Source organism: Leucopleurus acutus (genome assembly GCF_964270905.1).
Source record: "Leucopleurus acutus genome assembly, chromosome: 2".
Lineage (NCBI taxonomy): Eukaryota > Metazoa > Chordata > Mammalia > Artiodactyla > Delphinidae > Leucopleurus > Leucopleurus acutus.
The window spans coordinates 47,840,388-47,857,748 of record NC_139143.1 but is presented as its reverse complement, the minus strand read 5'-3'; the positions used below and the strand labels follow the sequence as shown (position 1 = coordinate 47,857,748).

Genomic DNA, 17,361 nt, shown 5'->3' with positions numbered 1-17,361 from the left:
ATAAAGCTGCTTTAAGTACTATTTCAGGAAATCAGGGAATTCTTTTTCTTTCTTTCTTCCTTCCTTCCTTTCTTTCTTTCATTTATTATTGGCTGGGTTGGGTCTTTGTTGCTGTGCACGGGCTTTCTCTAGTTGTGGCGAGCGGGGGCTACTCTTCATTGTGGTGCACGGGCTTCTCATTGCTGTGGCTTCTCTAGTTGTGGAGCACAGGCTCTAGGCGCGTGGGCTTCAGTAGTTGTGGCACGCAGGCTCAGTAGTTGTGGCTTGCAGGCTCTAGAGCGCAGGCTCAGTAGTTGTGGCTCACGGACTTAGCTGCTCCGTAGCATGTGGATCTTCCCAGACCGGGGCTCGAACCCTTGTCCCCTGCATTGGCAGGCAGATTCTTAACCACTGCGCCACTAGGGAAGCCCAAGGATATTCTTTATCTCTATGGTTCTTTCTTAGTTATCCTTAGGTTGATTAGACCTGCTTTTATATTTATAGAAATAGTATATTTTTAGAGGTTAAAAAGTAATACAGGGCTTCCCTGGTGGCGCAGTGGTTGAGAGTCCGCCTGCCGATGCAGGGGACACAGGTTCGTGCCCCGGTCCGGGAAGATCCCACATGCCGCGGAGCGGCTGGGTCCGTGAGCCATGGCCGCTGAGCCTGCGCGTCCAGAGCCTGTGCTCCGTAACGGGAGAGGCCACAACAGTGAGAGGCCCGCGTACCACAAAAAAAAAAAAATAATAATAATATAAATAATTTCCCAAACCATTGGACTCTACCTAGTGTGGTAGAGGTGAATAGTTTAAAGAGCACTACTTATATTACAAAACTGTGTTAAGACAGTATTAAATTATCTAAAAGTAAAAAGTCAGTAATTTGTAATACCATTCATTTAAAAAATAAAATTTGATTTTTAAGTTTAAATTGTTAATTTTTAATTTTAAAACATTCCCTAAATCAACTATACTACAATTTAAAAAAAAAAAAAAAACACTTCCACGGAAGAAACAAACAAAACATTCCACTAGTATCAGGATGATGTTAACTGACTTTCCTAAAAATCCAAATATTAAGGACAGTTAATTTGGCAAAAAGAAAAATAAATGATTAAGTTTCCTGAATAGTTACATTTCCTGCATAGCTCTGGGCATCTCCCTGTGTCCGCTGGCTTTATTCTGCTGGAGTCTGCCTCATACATACATAGTTCAGGGGTTACCCAGAGATCTGAGTGGGGGTTATACTCAGAAGTCGTGGCTCCCACTCAGTGCTTACTTCTTTCTGGGATTCCTCACTTTACAACTGCTATGGTCACCCTAATCTCTGTCCTCCGATTCTGCAACCAGGAAGACTTACATAGGGGAACTATTCTCAGGTTAAAAGCTATAAAAACTGGAAAACCAGTGCCATTCCTGTCTGCCAAGTGTTGACTCTGCTCCAATATCTGCCTGCCTTTAGTCACTCTCCAGTGCCTTCCACTAATTACTTTTTGCATTTTGTCCAGAATTTATAACTGTTACCTATGAATTACTCTACAATTACAAGAAGCAGAACTCCTCTCATTTTTTTTTTTTTTTTTTTTTCTGTATGTGGGGCTCTCACTGTTGTGGCCTCTCCCGTTGCGCAGCACAGCCTCCAGATGCGCAGGCTCAGCGGCCATGGCTCACGGGCCCAGCCGCTCCGCGGCATGTGGGATCTTCCCGGACCGGGGCACGAACCCGTGTCCTCTGCATCGGCAGGCGGACTCAACCACTGCGCCACCAGGGAAGCCCCTCTCTCATTTTATTTTAATGGATGTTAAAGATCACAGGGAGAGGTGACTTTTAAGAGGTGAAAGAATAGATTTTGCTCTTAAGTATGTCCCCCGTTAACGTCTCTGGCCTTTTAAAGTAGTACTGCATTGTGCCAAAATGACTGTAAACATAGGCACCAAAGTCACATGGCAGTACTTACTCACATGTTTATCTATGATTCAGAATATTTTTATTAAGGTTAATATTAAAATGAAAACATATCTATTTTCTTAAAGAGAGCTCATAGATGGATTCCCAAGAATGTGTCCCCAAATTGGCATATCCCAGTTGTGAAACACTGCTAGGCATCTTCTATACCTAAATCGGAGCCTTCTGATTTTATTATTCTCCAGCTTAAAAATCTTTCTGTGAGAGGCATTCTCATAAATTGCTAGTATAAAGTGGTATAATCTTTATGAAGATAATGTAGCAACATCTTTCAGAATTACTAATACATTTAGCCTTTGACTTAGCAGTTTCACTTCCGGAATTTTATCCTATAGATATACACATATGAATGGACATTTGCACAGTGTTATTCATTGTAACATTGTTTATAATAACAAAAGATGAGAAACTGCCCATCAATAGTGAGTAGAGTAATTTAATGTTTACCAGGTATTAAGAGATTGCAATGAAATTAGAAAATATTTTTAACAGAATGATAATGAAAATATGATCTATAAAAATGTATGGGATACACCTTAATCTGTGTTTAGAGGAAGATTTATAGCCTTAAAAGCTTCCATTAGAAAAGAAGAAAATTGAAAATCAGCGATCTAAATATCTATCTCAAGAAGTTAGAAAAAGAAAAGTAAATGCAATCCAAAGATGGTAGAAGACAGGGGATAATAAAGGAGAATTTACTGAAATAGAAAACATACAATAGAAGGAATAATGACACCAAAAATAATTGGTTTTTTGAAAACACTGTAAACTTGATCAGCTCCTGGCAAGGCTGATCAAGGGAAAAAAAAGGTCCATGTTACTGATATCAGGAACGAAAAAGGGGACATCATCTCAGATCCTATAGTCATTAAAAAGAAAAATTAAAGGACATTAAGTGCAGTTAATTCAGAGCATCAAAAAGAGGGAATACTTCCTAGCTTGTTTTATGAGACCAGCATAACTTGGATACCAAAACCTGAACCAGGGATATTATAAGAAAGGAAAATTTATAGGCAAATCTCTTACATGATTATAGGTATAAGACTAACCAGCAAAATATTTAAAATGCATCATATTGTATACTGAGAGCATACATTCCAGGAATGAAAGTTTGGTTTAACATTCAAAATCAGTCCCTTTAATTAATCACATTAACAGAATAAAGGGAGAAATTATATAAGCATTTCGGTAGATGGAAAAAATTGATAAAATGCAAATCTTATGATGAGAAAGAAAACTCTGGGCTTTCCTGGTGGCGCAGTGGTTGAGAGTCCGCCTGCCGATGCAGGGGACTCAGGTTCGTGCCCCGGTCCGGGAAGATCCCACATGCCGCGGAGCGGCTGGGCCCGTGAGCCACGGCCGCTGAGCCTGCGCGTCCGGAGCCTGTGCTCCGCAGTGGGAGAGGCCACAACAGCGAGAGGCCCGCGTACCGCAAAAAAAAAAAAGGAACACTCAGAGAGCTCTTAGAAACTAAAAGTATGATTAAAAAAAAAAAAAACTCAGTAAAAAGTTTGAAATTAAATAAGAAATCTCAGAAAGGAGGACAAAAAAACAGAGATGGAAGAAAATGAATTCCAACCCTGAATCCTGTATCTAGTCACATTATCAACCCAGGTATGAGGACAGAAAAAAAGACATCGGCACAAATGCAAGATTTCAAGTACCTTTTCTCAAGAAACTGCTGGAGGATGTACTCCATCAAAATGTGGAAGAAATACAGAAAAGGAAGTCATGAGATGTAGGAAACATTAAATGCACTTTAGGAGTACAGAGAATCACCAGGATGATGACGAAGGGGCTTTGCAGGATGAACACTACAGGCAGCAAATCCAGAATCTGGGTGAAGTTTCCTCAGGAGGGTGAAATTGAAAGGATTTCTGATGTAGGTGAATACCCTGGGAGGAGATCTAGACCACAGGTCGACCTGGCCCACTGCCTGGTTTTTAAATAAAATTTTATTTGAACACAGCTACTCTAATTTATTTATACCTTGTTTATGGCTGCCTTCACACTGCAAAGCAGAGTAGAGTAGTTGCAACAGAGATCTTAATAGCCTGCAAAGTCTAAATATTTTCTATCTGGCCCTTCAAAGGATAGATCTAGAGAACTGATTTTAGACAATTGGTCCAGAGTTTGTGGTTGAATTGGTTATGTATACATAGAAAACAATGCAATTGCTCAATCTAAGGAGAACAAAAATTGGGGAGGAAAGGAACAGTAGCCATGATTTACTACATGGCTTACCTTTGAATATATTTACATGATTATAATAGTGTAAACATCAAATATTGTGATAATTAAAGTGACCATACAAGTGTATTGGGAAGATGGGAAGGATGTACATGTGTGGTGGGAACAGGAAGAGGAAGGAGCTTAGTCCTCATCTTCCATAGTCAGTAGATAAGCCCTAAAACTGAAGAAGAAATATGGCGATAAATACCAAGAGGTAAAAATCGATTCCTCTGTGGGGGGAGAAACAAAGGGCAGAGGAGGTGGGTTGCATTTTTTCATACAAAAAAACCTTTTGCAGATTTTTAAAACTGTACCTTTATACCTTTGATGAAGAAAAAAAATAAAGAACACCTCCCCCTCAAAATTGGAAAACAAAAAAGAAAAGAAACGCCTTTTCAAGGTCAATTCTAGTATTGTACTTACTCATGCTGCCACTGTTCTGTTCTCACTCGCAGTGGATATATATCACTGATCATCCCAGGCCATTTCCTGTTGAGTAAGGACACAGACACAGATTCTTCAGAATCATTTTCCAGCAACCACGCCCAGTCAGAAAGAGTTGGCCCTGCTCATGAAACCAGTATCTCTGATATGATTAACAAAGAGACACCAATTTAGGTAGATTCTGTCTGGTTCATAGGCATTCCCACCAAAGGAACATTGCCAAGATGCATTATTTGGCCTAGCGTCTGAGTACTCTAAATGTGTTCTAAAGAAACTGCATTTTAAAACTTCACCTGGGGCTTCCCTGGTGGCGCAGTGGTTGAGAGTCTGCCTGCCAATGCAGGGGACACGGGTTCGTGCCCCGGTCCGGGAGGATCCCACGTGCCGCGGAGCAGCTGGGCCCGTGAGCCATGGCCGCTGAGCCTGCGTGTCCGGAGCCTGTGCTCCACAGCGGGAGAGGCTACAACAGTGAGAGGCCCGCGTACCGCAAAAAAACCAACTTCACCTGTTCCAAAAACCATTCCTACTTAAACCTACAAACATGGGGAGACAGGTATTTCTCAATAATTATTTGTAGATATAGGATAATCTAAAGCTAAGTTGTGGTTCTGAATGATTCTGACTTCTGAATTAAAGTAGTTTTTGCTCTTTTTCTGACTCTTGATAGGATCTTTCCAATTAAAGATATACCCCTGGAGACTGATAACCTTGCTGACTGGCTCTATCAGCGTTTTATTGAAAAAGAGGACCTCTTATCACATTTTTATGAAACAGGTACACAGAGTCCTATTATACATGTTCCTGATGTTACTGATAGTTTCAAAGATGTACTTTAGGGGAGATAACCATTTTTCGATTCTTCCGATACCCTAAAGGAATCACAGTATTTCTGTATTTAAGAATTTCAGCTTAGAATTTTTATAAAGACAGATTTATGTGAAATTTATTCAGGCTCTTCATCAGCCAGTGTGGAAAGATCAAATGGTGAGTATCCCTTGTATAAATGGATCTAGTTCAAGAGAGTACACAGTCTGGAAGACGGCCAGCATACATTTGCGATTATATGGTCTGTTTTATGAAATAGCAAATATCATTCATGTGTTGGCATTGTACTTGATTGTTTGACTGATACCGTCACCATACAGTTGTTTCAGATCACTTTTGACTGCATTTTCAGGGACTTCCCTGGTGGTCCAGGAGTTAAGACTCCATACTTCTACTGCAGGGGGCGTGAGTTCAATCCCTGGTTGGGGAACTAAGATCCCGCATGTTGTGCGGCCAAATAAATAAATAACTGCATTTTCACATGCTTTATTCTTTTCTTTACATGGAGGGATAAAGTTTACATGTTAAGTTTTCATGGATATAACCTTATTACATTTTTCTCCTAGGGAGACATTTACCCTAAGATCCCTTTTCTATACTCAATATTCTCTACGTTCTGTGACAACTACAACGAGCGAAAAAGACCTAGGAGGCAGGGAGGGGAGAGGGAGGAAAAAAAGGAAGTTAGGAAAGAAGGAAATAACATTGGTTAGAACACCAGGCATACCAAAGTGCTTTCACAGTTAGCTGTGCCATGGGTCTATTTTCTAGACCCTGCAATAGGGATAAAAAGATGAAGAGAAAGTTGTCCCGGGCCTGAGAATAGCCATGGGGTTTTAGATTAGTAGAGGTCCAATTTTCTTCCCACCTAGACTTTTTTGGTACAGAATTAAAGTAGATATTGAATCAGACTACAGAAGGTCTAATACTAATAAGCAAAGGCTGATGCTCTTAATTACCTTTAAGGCTTTTTTCTTTATGTTTAGGGTTGTTTCACTTTGTCCTCAATAGGATTGCTTCCTCAACTTTCCAACCCTGGGGCTTTGGAGTAGTGCATATTAATATGACAGGAGTAGGACATTGTGTATGCCATTAGAATTCCTAGTAAGACTAGTTGAACAAGATGCCTCTCTCTGCTGTGTGCATTCCTTGGTCTTACTCTAGAAATTTCTTTCAAGATGAGATAGGATGGATATCTAAGAAGGCATCAAGTGATTAAAAGGCCAGCAAGATCTGTCTTCTTTTTCAGTCTCAATCTCTTTGTGATATTTGGCCTAAATAGTAGCAACAATAATAGTAACTCTTTTTAAGAAAGCTATTTGTATAACAGACCTTGAAACTTAAAAGCCTTCTCTGTAAATTGTTTGTGAGAAGCAAATCCTCTCTTGAATCAGCTTATGCTAGGGGATTATCAGCAAGGACAAAGACTATTTGAAATGCTGAAGAGTGTTTTCAGGATGACCTTAGGTAATATTGCTCCAAAGTGGTCTAGCCTTCCTTTCCAGAAGAGAATTTACAGACATCTGTTTACTTTGTGTTTCTCTTTTTATTATTAAGACATATTCCATAAACCATACTGCCTTTTGAAAATATCAGTAATTTACAACCCCTTTTGTGGCAAAAACATTTAATTTGTAAATAGAAGAATTAGTATAAATTATGCTATTCTGGAAATATTTTCTTTTTTATTGGCCTCGCCACATGGCTTACAGGATCTTAGTTCCCTGACCAGGGATTGAACCCAGGCCCTTGGCACAGAGGGCACAGAGTCCTAACCACTGGACCGCTAGGGAATTCCCTGGAAATTATTTAATTGAGTCACACATCCTGTGTCCTGGCCAGTGTGGAAATCTATAGGGATGCAGTGGAAAACAATGCAGCCATAGTGCCTTCTGTCATGCAGCTTATATTCCAGTAGGAGACAGAGAGTAAACCAGTCTGTAGAAAAAAGAAAAGGTAGATTGCAATCAATACAGATTGTGGAAAGTGCCAAGAAGGAAATAAACACGGAGATAAGAGTGACTGACGGGGGAAGGGGAGACTAGATGGGTGGTATTTTTCTGATATTGGAAGAATGCAAGGAGCCTGCCATTCACTGAGGTGGAGGAGGAGCGTACCAGCCAGAGAATAAAGGCGAAGACTCAGGGAGGCAGGAAAAGGCTTAGCGGTTTGAAAATCGTATTTCAAATGATATCGCTCTTTAAGAGCAACAAGAAGTCACAGAAGATGCTTTAAAAAAAAAACAAGAGCAAAAAACTCTAGTTAAACTAATGTTCAACTTCTATTCTAGGACACCTACCACCACAGTAAAACAAATTAATATTTCTATCTTGTCTTTTAGGGGCTTTTCCACCTCCCAAGGGCCATGAGGAAGCTGTTTCCAGGGAAATGACGCTCAGCAATACGTGGCTATTTCTTATACAGTCTTTTGCATTTTTGTCAGGCTATATGTGGTACAGCATCTTTCAGTATTTTTACCATTGCCTGTTTTAGGAATTGACTTGGACTTGTCAAGGTCACCACAGGAGCTTGGACTTTCATAAGCGTGCATTGTTTTACATGTACAAATCAGAATATAAAAAAAAAAAGGAAAAGGAAATTCAATGGATGGATTAATATTTATCCCCCTTTGGGATATTTTAAAACTCTACTAAAATGAGGATCAATAATATAATGACCTGCAAATATGTTTTAAGGACTTTTCATGTTTTAAAAAGATACACTCCACCACACATTTAGGCAAACATCACTTTTGGAGAAGAGGAAATCATAAAATCATCCTAGAAGACTCTCTGAGACAAATTCTGTTGCCACCAGATATACCTGTTAATCTAGTTCAAGCTCAGAAAGTTGTACGCATCCGTTCCTTTTAGCTAGTAGTCTCTGTTAGGCAGTGCTGTAGAGCGCCCTCATCTCCACCAACTCTTGCTGTGTTACTGGTAACCTCGAGGGGAGCTGGTTGGCACCTTCTGAAGAACTCTTTCCCTGTTGTTCGCAGCGACACTCCGGTCCTCCACAGCTACATGAAGTTCGGTGTCAAGCATACTCTGGGGGGCAAAGCAGTGTCCACTGGACATATTCTGGTACTAGAATGTGTTCTTCAGAAAGACCAGCTCAGTCCAATGCTGTGTTTACATGCACTAGTGCTTCCCCTTGTATGAGGGGTGGGTCATTTGATTTATCTTCTTGTATAGAAGACATATCATAGGTTGATGATTGTCTTTTACAAAATGCACTTTTATCAGATGCATATATAGCAAAGGATTAGTACTATAACCTAAAAACAAACATAAGCATAATCAGTGAGTGGGATTTTTGAGAGGCTGCCTGTCTGCACGTGGATCTGTGCTCTGGCGCTCTCCAGCGCTGCCTGCATTGGGCACCAACCACACGGAGGCTTCCGTCCCACTCAGAGCCTTTTTTTTTTTTCCCTCCATTTTGCATATTAGCATTAAATGCATATGGGGATGGTTGAAACAAATTAAGGTAAGACATTTGAATGATCAATTTAAGGTGAAATAGACTAGTTTATTAGAAAAATAAGAGATAAGCCAGGCGCTGGCTTCCAGTGGTGACAAGTTCTCACATGGCACCCCCGGAACCTGTGTTCCCTTAGCACATCAAGGAGCTGCCCATGTCAGAGTGATGTAACCAGGAGAGAGACCAGCAAAAGGGCTTCTCAGTCTCTTCCAATTGCCTTTGGAAAGGATAAAGTCAAGTTTCTAGTTCTAGAAAACTTCTTTTTCTTAAATTTGTCACTATGTTCATGTGATTGACCTCATAGTAGAACCAAACACTTCTCAAAAAGTGCTGGCATGCCATCAGCCCATCACCTGCACTCCCAGTGTTGAGAGAGAGGCTATTTTTTGGCTTGGGACTATAAAACTATTTAGATCCTAGTGAGTCAGTGGTAGTTATCTGTGATGTGAGCATTGTAGGTTCCCCTATCGCCACTAATCGTACAAATGACAATTTTGAGAAGTAGCCAGAAAATAAAAGTAAAGGCTAGTGTTATCTTTTTTTCAATAAACCAAAAAAACTGGAAAGATGTGAATTTTCTCCCAGTTATGTGGGAAAGGCAAAGCAACACCAAATCAAAGCCCACAGCATCTTCATCTTTAGGGCTAATTCAATGCCTATGTGAAATAGAATGATGCGTTACCTGAAATACCTCATTGAATATTAGACTACTACTGGTAAAATGCAGAAGATAGTGTTAATGTGTTTAGTTTGGTAATGGTTGTTATAAGATGCAGTTTTTTTGAAATCTAAGCATTTCCTTATGTGTTTGACAGTGACAGTGAATAGGTGAAGCCAATCTCAATATAGAGGTATGGATAATGATAGGAAGACGGATAGAAGCTTAAAGATGCTTTTGTTCGAGGCCCAGCAAACACCGCTTGACAAGATGAATTGATATTGTTCATTTGAGAGATTAGTCAGCCATCTGGAGGATAAGTTGCTCACTGTCGAGTATGGCACGCACAGTCCTAGCCAATAGACCTTTTCCTCGTTGCTAAGCAAGGCGCAGATAGCGTGGCCAGTTCTCCCATCCAAGAAAATAAAAAAAGAGAGAGGAATGCATACATGCATATATAAATGTGGTTTCGGGCCACTTTTGCCATCACTGTGCTCCAAAGGAACGTGGTATTGTTTAATATACTGTATATGTTAAACAGACTATTATGTAAGATGCTTTACTTTTCAAGTGCAGTCATTTCAACAGTCTGTAGAGTGACAAATACCAGTAGATGTGTGAGTTAACTTTTGAAAATAGATCTGTGAGTTGTAAATAGATGTGTATTTGATCTGCCCTATCCCTCTTTGATCCTTCATCAACATGTTCTCTCTCTTCTGTTGGCAAAATGTTTGAGAGCATTGATAGTGCTTTCCGTTATCAGTAACTGGAGTTCTCCTGCTTGTACTAGAGAATGTAAAGAGAGAATCCATGTTTTTATATGGCAATCAGGGAAGCAGCAATATGCCACTGTACAGAACTGAATTAAAAGTCCTAATTTGTATTTTCTTTGCAAAGTGAGATCAAAGGATGTTTAGAAAATATACATTTTGTCAAGGGGAAAGAAAATAAAACTGTGCCAATTTTATGCCTTGTAGAATCTCAGCACTTCTTGGTCTCAGCTGATCTGCCTAGATTCACACAGCAGAGAGGGTTGAGAACTCCCTGCTGGACCCTGGTCTCAACGAGTCGCAGTGAGGGGAGCATCTGCTTGGCCACAGGCAGGCGCAGTGACTACAGAAGTGACCACCCCAGCAGTTCATGCTTAACTTCAGAAACTCTCATTGGTGTTGAAATATACAGATGTTGTGGAGAAACCTATATGCCAGTAGACGGTAAAGGAAAATTACAGAATGGAAAATGATGTTTTGGGTGGGCAAACGAGTTGAGAATCCAAATAGTAGATTTTTTTTAAAGCTAGCTATGAGTTCAGATCTGTCATGTTATTAAGTAGTTGTTAATATTACAACCAACCCTTAATTTTCCACAGTAAAAGAACTAGAGATTACTGGATAGTTAATCCAGTAATAAGTCATAGTAAGCCAAAAATCTAATTGTATTTAGGTGTTTGAGTTTTTATTATCATCAAACTTTTTTTCTTCTAGGGATGCATATTAATTTAAAAAAAAGATTTGAGTTTATTAGTTTCTATTGCCTATATATTTATGACTGTTAATGAGTAGTGAAAAGATTTGGAAAGACAGCTTCAGGAAGAGGAAACACAAAAGCCTAAATAATCCATGGGCTAGAAAAGGAATCCATGAATAATCAAGAGTTGGCGGTATTGTAATTTTTCTCGAGCCTTTTTGTGAAAATGAAACGTTAAATCACCAAATGTAAACCTCAGAACATCCCTGTAGCGTTAATAGTGTTTGGATCAGTGTTAAGAATGCCTCTCATTCTTTGCTCACGTTACTCACTTCTGGTGGATTTGTCTTAGTAACGTTTCTTGACAATCACTTCCCTACAGACTGTTCTGAACTATTGGGACCTGGTTATAATCGTAGAAAGTTAATCATGGATAGCCTTATTGGATTCTTTTTATATTTAAGAAAATTTTATTTGCATTGCTGAATAGGAAGAGTCAGCTATTTCCTTCATTACATAGGACCTCCTTCCAGAGTTACCATTATGAGTATGTCAGCTCTGGCCCACAAAGGATGGATAAAAATGGTTCTTCTTATTTTTTTGCAATGTAGTGCTGTGAATTTTACATCTGTTAACATGAAAGGCGAAGTCAAAGCCACCCTGGGCAGCAAGTATACTGGTTCACTTTATGAGACAGTAGAGACTAATACCTTTGGGACCAAAACCACCTAAATTGGACATTTCTCAGTCACAGAGGGGCCAGGTGTTCTCTGGAACAGTCGCTGGTTGGTGCTTTATTGTAATCATTTTGCATGGGTACCCAACAATTAGGAACTGGACCCTGGGGATAAGCTGAGGGTGCTGAACTGTTGGGGAAGGCTGACTGTAGCTATATGGAAAATAAAATAAGGGTTTTTCTGCAAATTTCCATTTGAGGATTTTTACATTTAATATTTTTTTAAAACAGTTAAAAGAGCAAAAAAAAGTTTTAAGTGTAATCTAGTTGCGAGGTATGCACACATATTTTGAATGGCTTTATTTTTATTGTGTAAAACTGTTGAACACATGACTGTGATGCACAAATTCTTTACATGTAAGGAGTCTATGCATTTTACAGTAACTCATTTCATGATTGGGTAATGAAACAGTTGTACATTGAATTGCCATTGTTGTATTAAGTGCTTTCATTTTCTTTACAGTTATTACAAAGTTGTATTTATTTTATACAGGTGGATTTTCATTTTCCTGATGCCATAATGTTTACTTTAGCTTGTTGACCTGTCTTTCTTTGTGTATCTGCATGTTGTAATATATGATACGAATGAATGTAAAGGCTGTGGCAACTGTAATTAAATTTTGCAAAGGGCTGGTCACACGTGGATCTGGTTTATGAATGCATTTGGGATTATTTTCGTAACCAGATCACCTTTTCAGAAATTTAGATGTGAACACCAAAAGAAGCATTTTCTCAACAAAAATTAATAGCTGGTTCTATTTTTTTTAACCTAGAAAAAATAAAGTTGATTTTTTTCAAGTAAAGTGCTTTTAATTCTTAGTAGTGGGGATGGGTGGTTGTATTTTACTGGAGATAATTTAGGCATTAACATCTGTGGACGTGTATCATGGCAGTTGGATGCTGAGGGCAAACTGAAAATCCAAATGAAAAAACATTGTACTTCCTCCTTTGGTTTTAAACTATTCCCCCCACTCCTTCCCACTTTCCCCATCCAGTGGTATACTGGTGAATGTTGAATAGACTGCTCTAGAAAAAAAATTCTGTATTCAAGTGTGCATACGTTTGTTAAAATTTTGCTGATAGCAAGGACATATAAACACAGTTAACAAATAATAAAATATACTTTATTGTAAATCCCATATAGCCAGTTGATTCTCCCAGGATACTTTAACTGATTTTTGCTGAACTCTTGTAGCCAATCTATGATCGCAATTCAACCATGATTTAAAAAATGGAATTACATCGTAATCCACTTATTTCTCAAATTTATTGTCTTTCAATCTGATACATGGTCTGTTAAACTATTTCTTACCCTTGTACAAATTATACTCATTAAAGTGAACCACTTTTAGCTTCAGCACTCATTGTAAGCTTATATAATTTAATTTTAATAACAACTGTTTAGCAACTGCTGGCAAAACTCTAAAATTTAACAATCAGCTGTAGGCAGCCAGTAGGGGCTGTCCAGCACACCACTGCCCTGTGCTGTTTTTTTGTTTTTTGTTTTTGTTTTTTTTGGCAGTACATGGGCCTCTGTGGCCTCTCCCGTTGCGGAGCACAGGCCCCGGATGCGCAGGCTCAGCGGCCATGGCTCACGGGCCCAGCCGCTCCGCGGCATGTGGGATCTTCCCGGACCGGGGCACGAACCCGTGTCCCCTGCATCGGCAGGCGGACTCTCAACCACTGCGCCACCAGGGAAAACCCCTGTGCTTTTTTTTTTTAATGTAACTGTTAGTGTTGAGTAAACTCACTGCTCTCAGGAAATTCCTATCACTGACCCTTTAAAGGGTGGGAAAGCATTAATACCTGTCCTACAGAGCGTGCTTTTGATTTGAAGAATTTGACAACAGCAAATCTTTCCTGAAGTGCATGGGGAGCTTGCACATTTCTAAATTTGGTTCTTTGCTTTCATTTCTCAAAACGAAGTAAACTGATAACAGGCATCTCTAAGATTTTGTTTCGAGCACTGAAAACATTTATTGTTTGGGTATTTTTTTGGACAGTATGTTTGATCCCACTGAAAATTTTAAATGCATTTAAATATCTTACACAATCGACCAAATAAGTTAAATAGTTACAGTTCAGCCTACCTCTTCTTTTTCCATCTGGATTTAGGCTGCTGTTTTGGTGAGGCTGTAATTTTTTCCCTAGTGTGGTTTCTGTGGAAGACAACAGACTGAGGGCAAAGGCCTGAAAGCAAATTTGAAGCACTCTGAGATCTGTTGCTGACCAGCCCTATTCTGCATGAGTTGGGAAAAAAAGAAAAGCCATTGCTTTTAACCTCAACTTAATGGGAAAATGTTTGTTTTTAGAAAATGTTTCTTCCTGCTGAAAAAATGTATTTTTAAAAGGAAAAAATTTCCTCTTTTGGCTATAAGAAAAAGTCAGCCATGTGAGCAGGTGTGACCATAACAGGCTGATACAATATAAATCAATAAATTTTTACCTTTCAGGACTTGGATAACCTTGTTCTTAACTCTTAGAGGCTTGAGAAACGTTAAACTAAGTATCAGTTACCCAGATCACATATAAACACACGCACAAATGTATTGTGAGAGGAGGGTTGGCTAACCACTGGAAATGAGACAGGCTCCTTTCCTAGTCAGAAAAATACTCTTAATTAGGTGAGTAAACCCATTTTCCAAAGGAAGAAATTGGAACTTTTTTTTCTTCTTTAGAAATCATGAACATATCACAAAGCTCCTTCCTGAGTTTTCCCCTGGAAAGTTTCTGTTGCCTCTCCTTGGAATACTTTCTGCCTTTTAGGTGTGAGATTCACTCTAGAGATGGTGGTAAAGTTCTCACTGCTGAAGAGGGAACACTGGGCCGTCCTTGCAATTATAGTAGCTGTCTTAGTGGTGTCACTGAGAAATCACGTGGCTAAGATACCTCCCCTAAAATGTCAATTGCTGCATCTTCATTCCTTTGTTTCGTTTTTGGTGCAAAACTCCCTGAAAAGGTCTTCAGTTTTTATTCGTTAACTAACACCTAACACTCTATCGGGATCAGCTGATGGACAGCTAAGGGAAAAGAAAATAGATACCTAGAAGTGGGGGGAGTTGGGAGGGGATTAGAAGAGCTTGGAGTACTAGGAAGAGGAACCCAGGAGTGTTAAAAAACAAAGAAAATGCCTAAGTCTGCTGTCTACAAACAGGTACACACACCCCTGATACGTGAGGACCCCAGGGAGTATTCAAACATGGTGGTCTTAAGGAGGTCGACTTCCATGTGAACTGTCCTCAGACTGCCATTCCTGAGGGCTCACCTCTAGAGGATCCCAGCTGCCATCTTACATACTCCTGCCCTCTTAGCAGAAGAAATATGCCTCTGAGCCATTAGGCATCTCCAGGACGCCAGACAAAGGGACAATTCAATATTGGTGACAAGGAGCCTCTTTTAATCAAGGAATCTAGAGGCCACAATAGGGCTTTTTCTCTTTCCCTGATATGTACACTTTTTAATAGGGACAAAGGATGGCATTGGAAATGAGGCATCTGGGCCCGTATTGGGTCTGTTGAACTCTGATATGTTTAGTGTGGAGCAGTGAGAAGAATGGCAGTTTGGGGCTCCCTCAAAGCACAAAAGTAGCAGCAACCGAGACTTCTTTTGGCTTAGAGACAGGACTGGCACAATGTCACTTTGGCTAAAGTGAGTCACAGGGCAATATGGGAGGGTCTACAAAAGGGTATGAACCCCGGGAGGCATGGCTCATTGGGAGCCATCTTTGAAGACCAGTTATCACAGTAAAAAAAAAAAAAATTCTGCAGCTATTTGAATAATTAAAGGATGTTACATAGGTCTAGAAGAGCTCTCTCACTTCCACAAGTTTGCCCATAATTTCAAAAGCTGGAAATTTTTTGAGTTTCCAAATACTTTAAGAGGATTAGATCTGTTGATCCATCACTCATTCATATAAGTCACATTAATCAGAGGGACACCCATCTGAAACAATGCAGGTTTTGTTTGGGAGTAACCTTTATATTATCTTTGGCACTGATTGATGTGTAACGCATTAGCCCTTAGAATTTCAGAGCTACTGGAACTTTAGAAATCACCTTGTTTTGAGATGGTAGATTTCATTCTGGTGCAATTTTGGTCCATTGCTGGTAGCCTCAAATGGCTACTTAATAGTATTGTGAGGACTACAACCAGGTCTTTTGATTTCCATTCAAATGTTTTCCTCAAAACAGCAGATTGCCTCCGTTGGATTTCTGTTTTTAGTAAATAACAGTTAAATCTAAAGGATTAGGTATGCTTGTTAAAGGGGTAATGGACCTAAAAGCTTCTATAATTTCCTTTTCCCCTGATTTTAAAATAAACATAATAGTTCCCAAACCCTAGAAGATTACTTTTTAATATGTGTTCCCCTCAGCTGTTGCAGAGATACAATTAGCCACTAAAAAGTCGGGAATCCACGCTTTTTATCTTTTTGGATATGGACATGAAATGTATTTTGTTTTTATTTTTGCCCTGTAGAGTACAACATAAAGAGAATGCCTTTGTTTCAGACTGAAGGGGATAGAGATTTCAATCTCATAATGATTCCTTTCATTTCTGAATTCCAGGTATGAAACTGGCAGCAGGTAGTAAATTCATGACTACCTCTAGTGCCCGAATGGCCCTCCATCATGGTGGCCTCTGGGTTCCAGGGCTTGTCCAAGTAGGAGCCCGCAGAGAGGCAGCAGAACCCAGGACATGTCCCATGAGCTTGAATCTCAACCCCTTTGGCAAGTTTCTTATCCTCTCAACCTCATGCTCATGTGTGAAATGGGAAACTTTCAAAGAGGTATTTTCAGTGTTAAATGAGATCGTGTATGTGAAGAACATTGTGCTGAATGCTCAGTAATGGAGGCTGTTTTATCCCACCCCAACTAGCTTTAACAAAGGGTATAAATTATTCCTACACCTGGCTGTGCCTAAGGTCCAAATAACCTGTTCGGTTCATTAGAATTGTATCACTGTGGCATAGGCTATAATACCCACCATCTCATTTTCCAGAGCCCTGGGTCCTTTGGCCCAGGTAAACTGAAATGCAATCAGCATAGCCAAGCTCCTAACCTCACCTAGTCAGACTATATCTAATTATCTAAGGCTCCAGACAGTAGCAAGAAAAGGCTTTGTGGTCAGAGAGCCAATTAGAAAGGTGAGGAGACTAGGGCCTAAAGAGGAAATAGGACCTGTTAGAAAGAAGACATTACATAGTCTTAATAGGGACCTATTTTTGCTTCTGAGACATGATGTCACTTGTGGTGAAGACCTTGAACTAATTATCAAAAGGGAGGGAAATATAATTTCTAGTAGTTAGAAGCTATCCACCAGCCCAACAGTTCTCTATGAATAATTTATATGATCCTAAATATAAAAGCCTGCATTGACAGCATCCTAAAGATTTAGGAAGCTGCAGTAATTTTGAAAACCTTTTCCTTTCTAGGTGCAGAAGATTCTGAGGTTTATATCTTGAGAACTGACATTTTCTCTTCCAGTCCTAAGTGCGGTATACTCAATTCTTGGAAATCGGGGTACCAGAAGGAAGTGGGCAGATTAGAATCAAATGTTGCCTGTAGTTATGGAGGTGT

At 39.6% G+C, this 17,361-nt stretch overlaps 1 protein-coding gene across 5 annotated transcripts in view; it reads left to right on the top strand.

Moving 5' to 3' along the window:
* Positions 1-12,865, top strand: part of LPGAT1 (lysophosphatidylglycerol acyltransferase 1) — a 116,711-nt gene extending 103,846 nt beyond the window's left edge. For all 5 annotated transcript variants that reach the window (XM_082832659.1, XM_082832656.1, XM_082832657.1 and 2 more), the window contains 2 exons: positions 5,287-5,393; positions 7,786-12,865. In XM_082832659.1, the coding sequence (XP_082688785.1) occupies positions 5,287-5,393; positions 7,786-7,937 (259 nt within the window). In that variant the 3' untranslated portion in view covers positions 7,938-12,865. The remainder of the gene's footprint in view (positions 1-5,286; positions 5,394-7,785) is intronic.
* Positions 12,866-17,361: the final 4,496 nt, after the last annotated feature.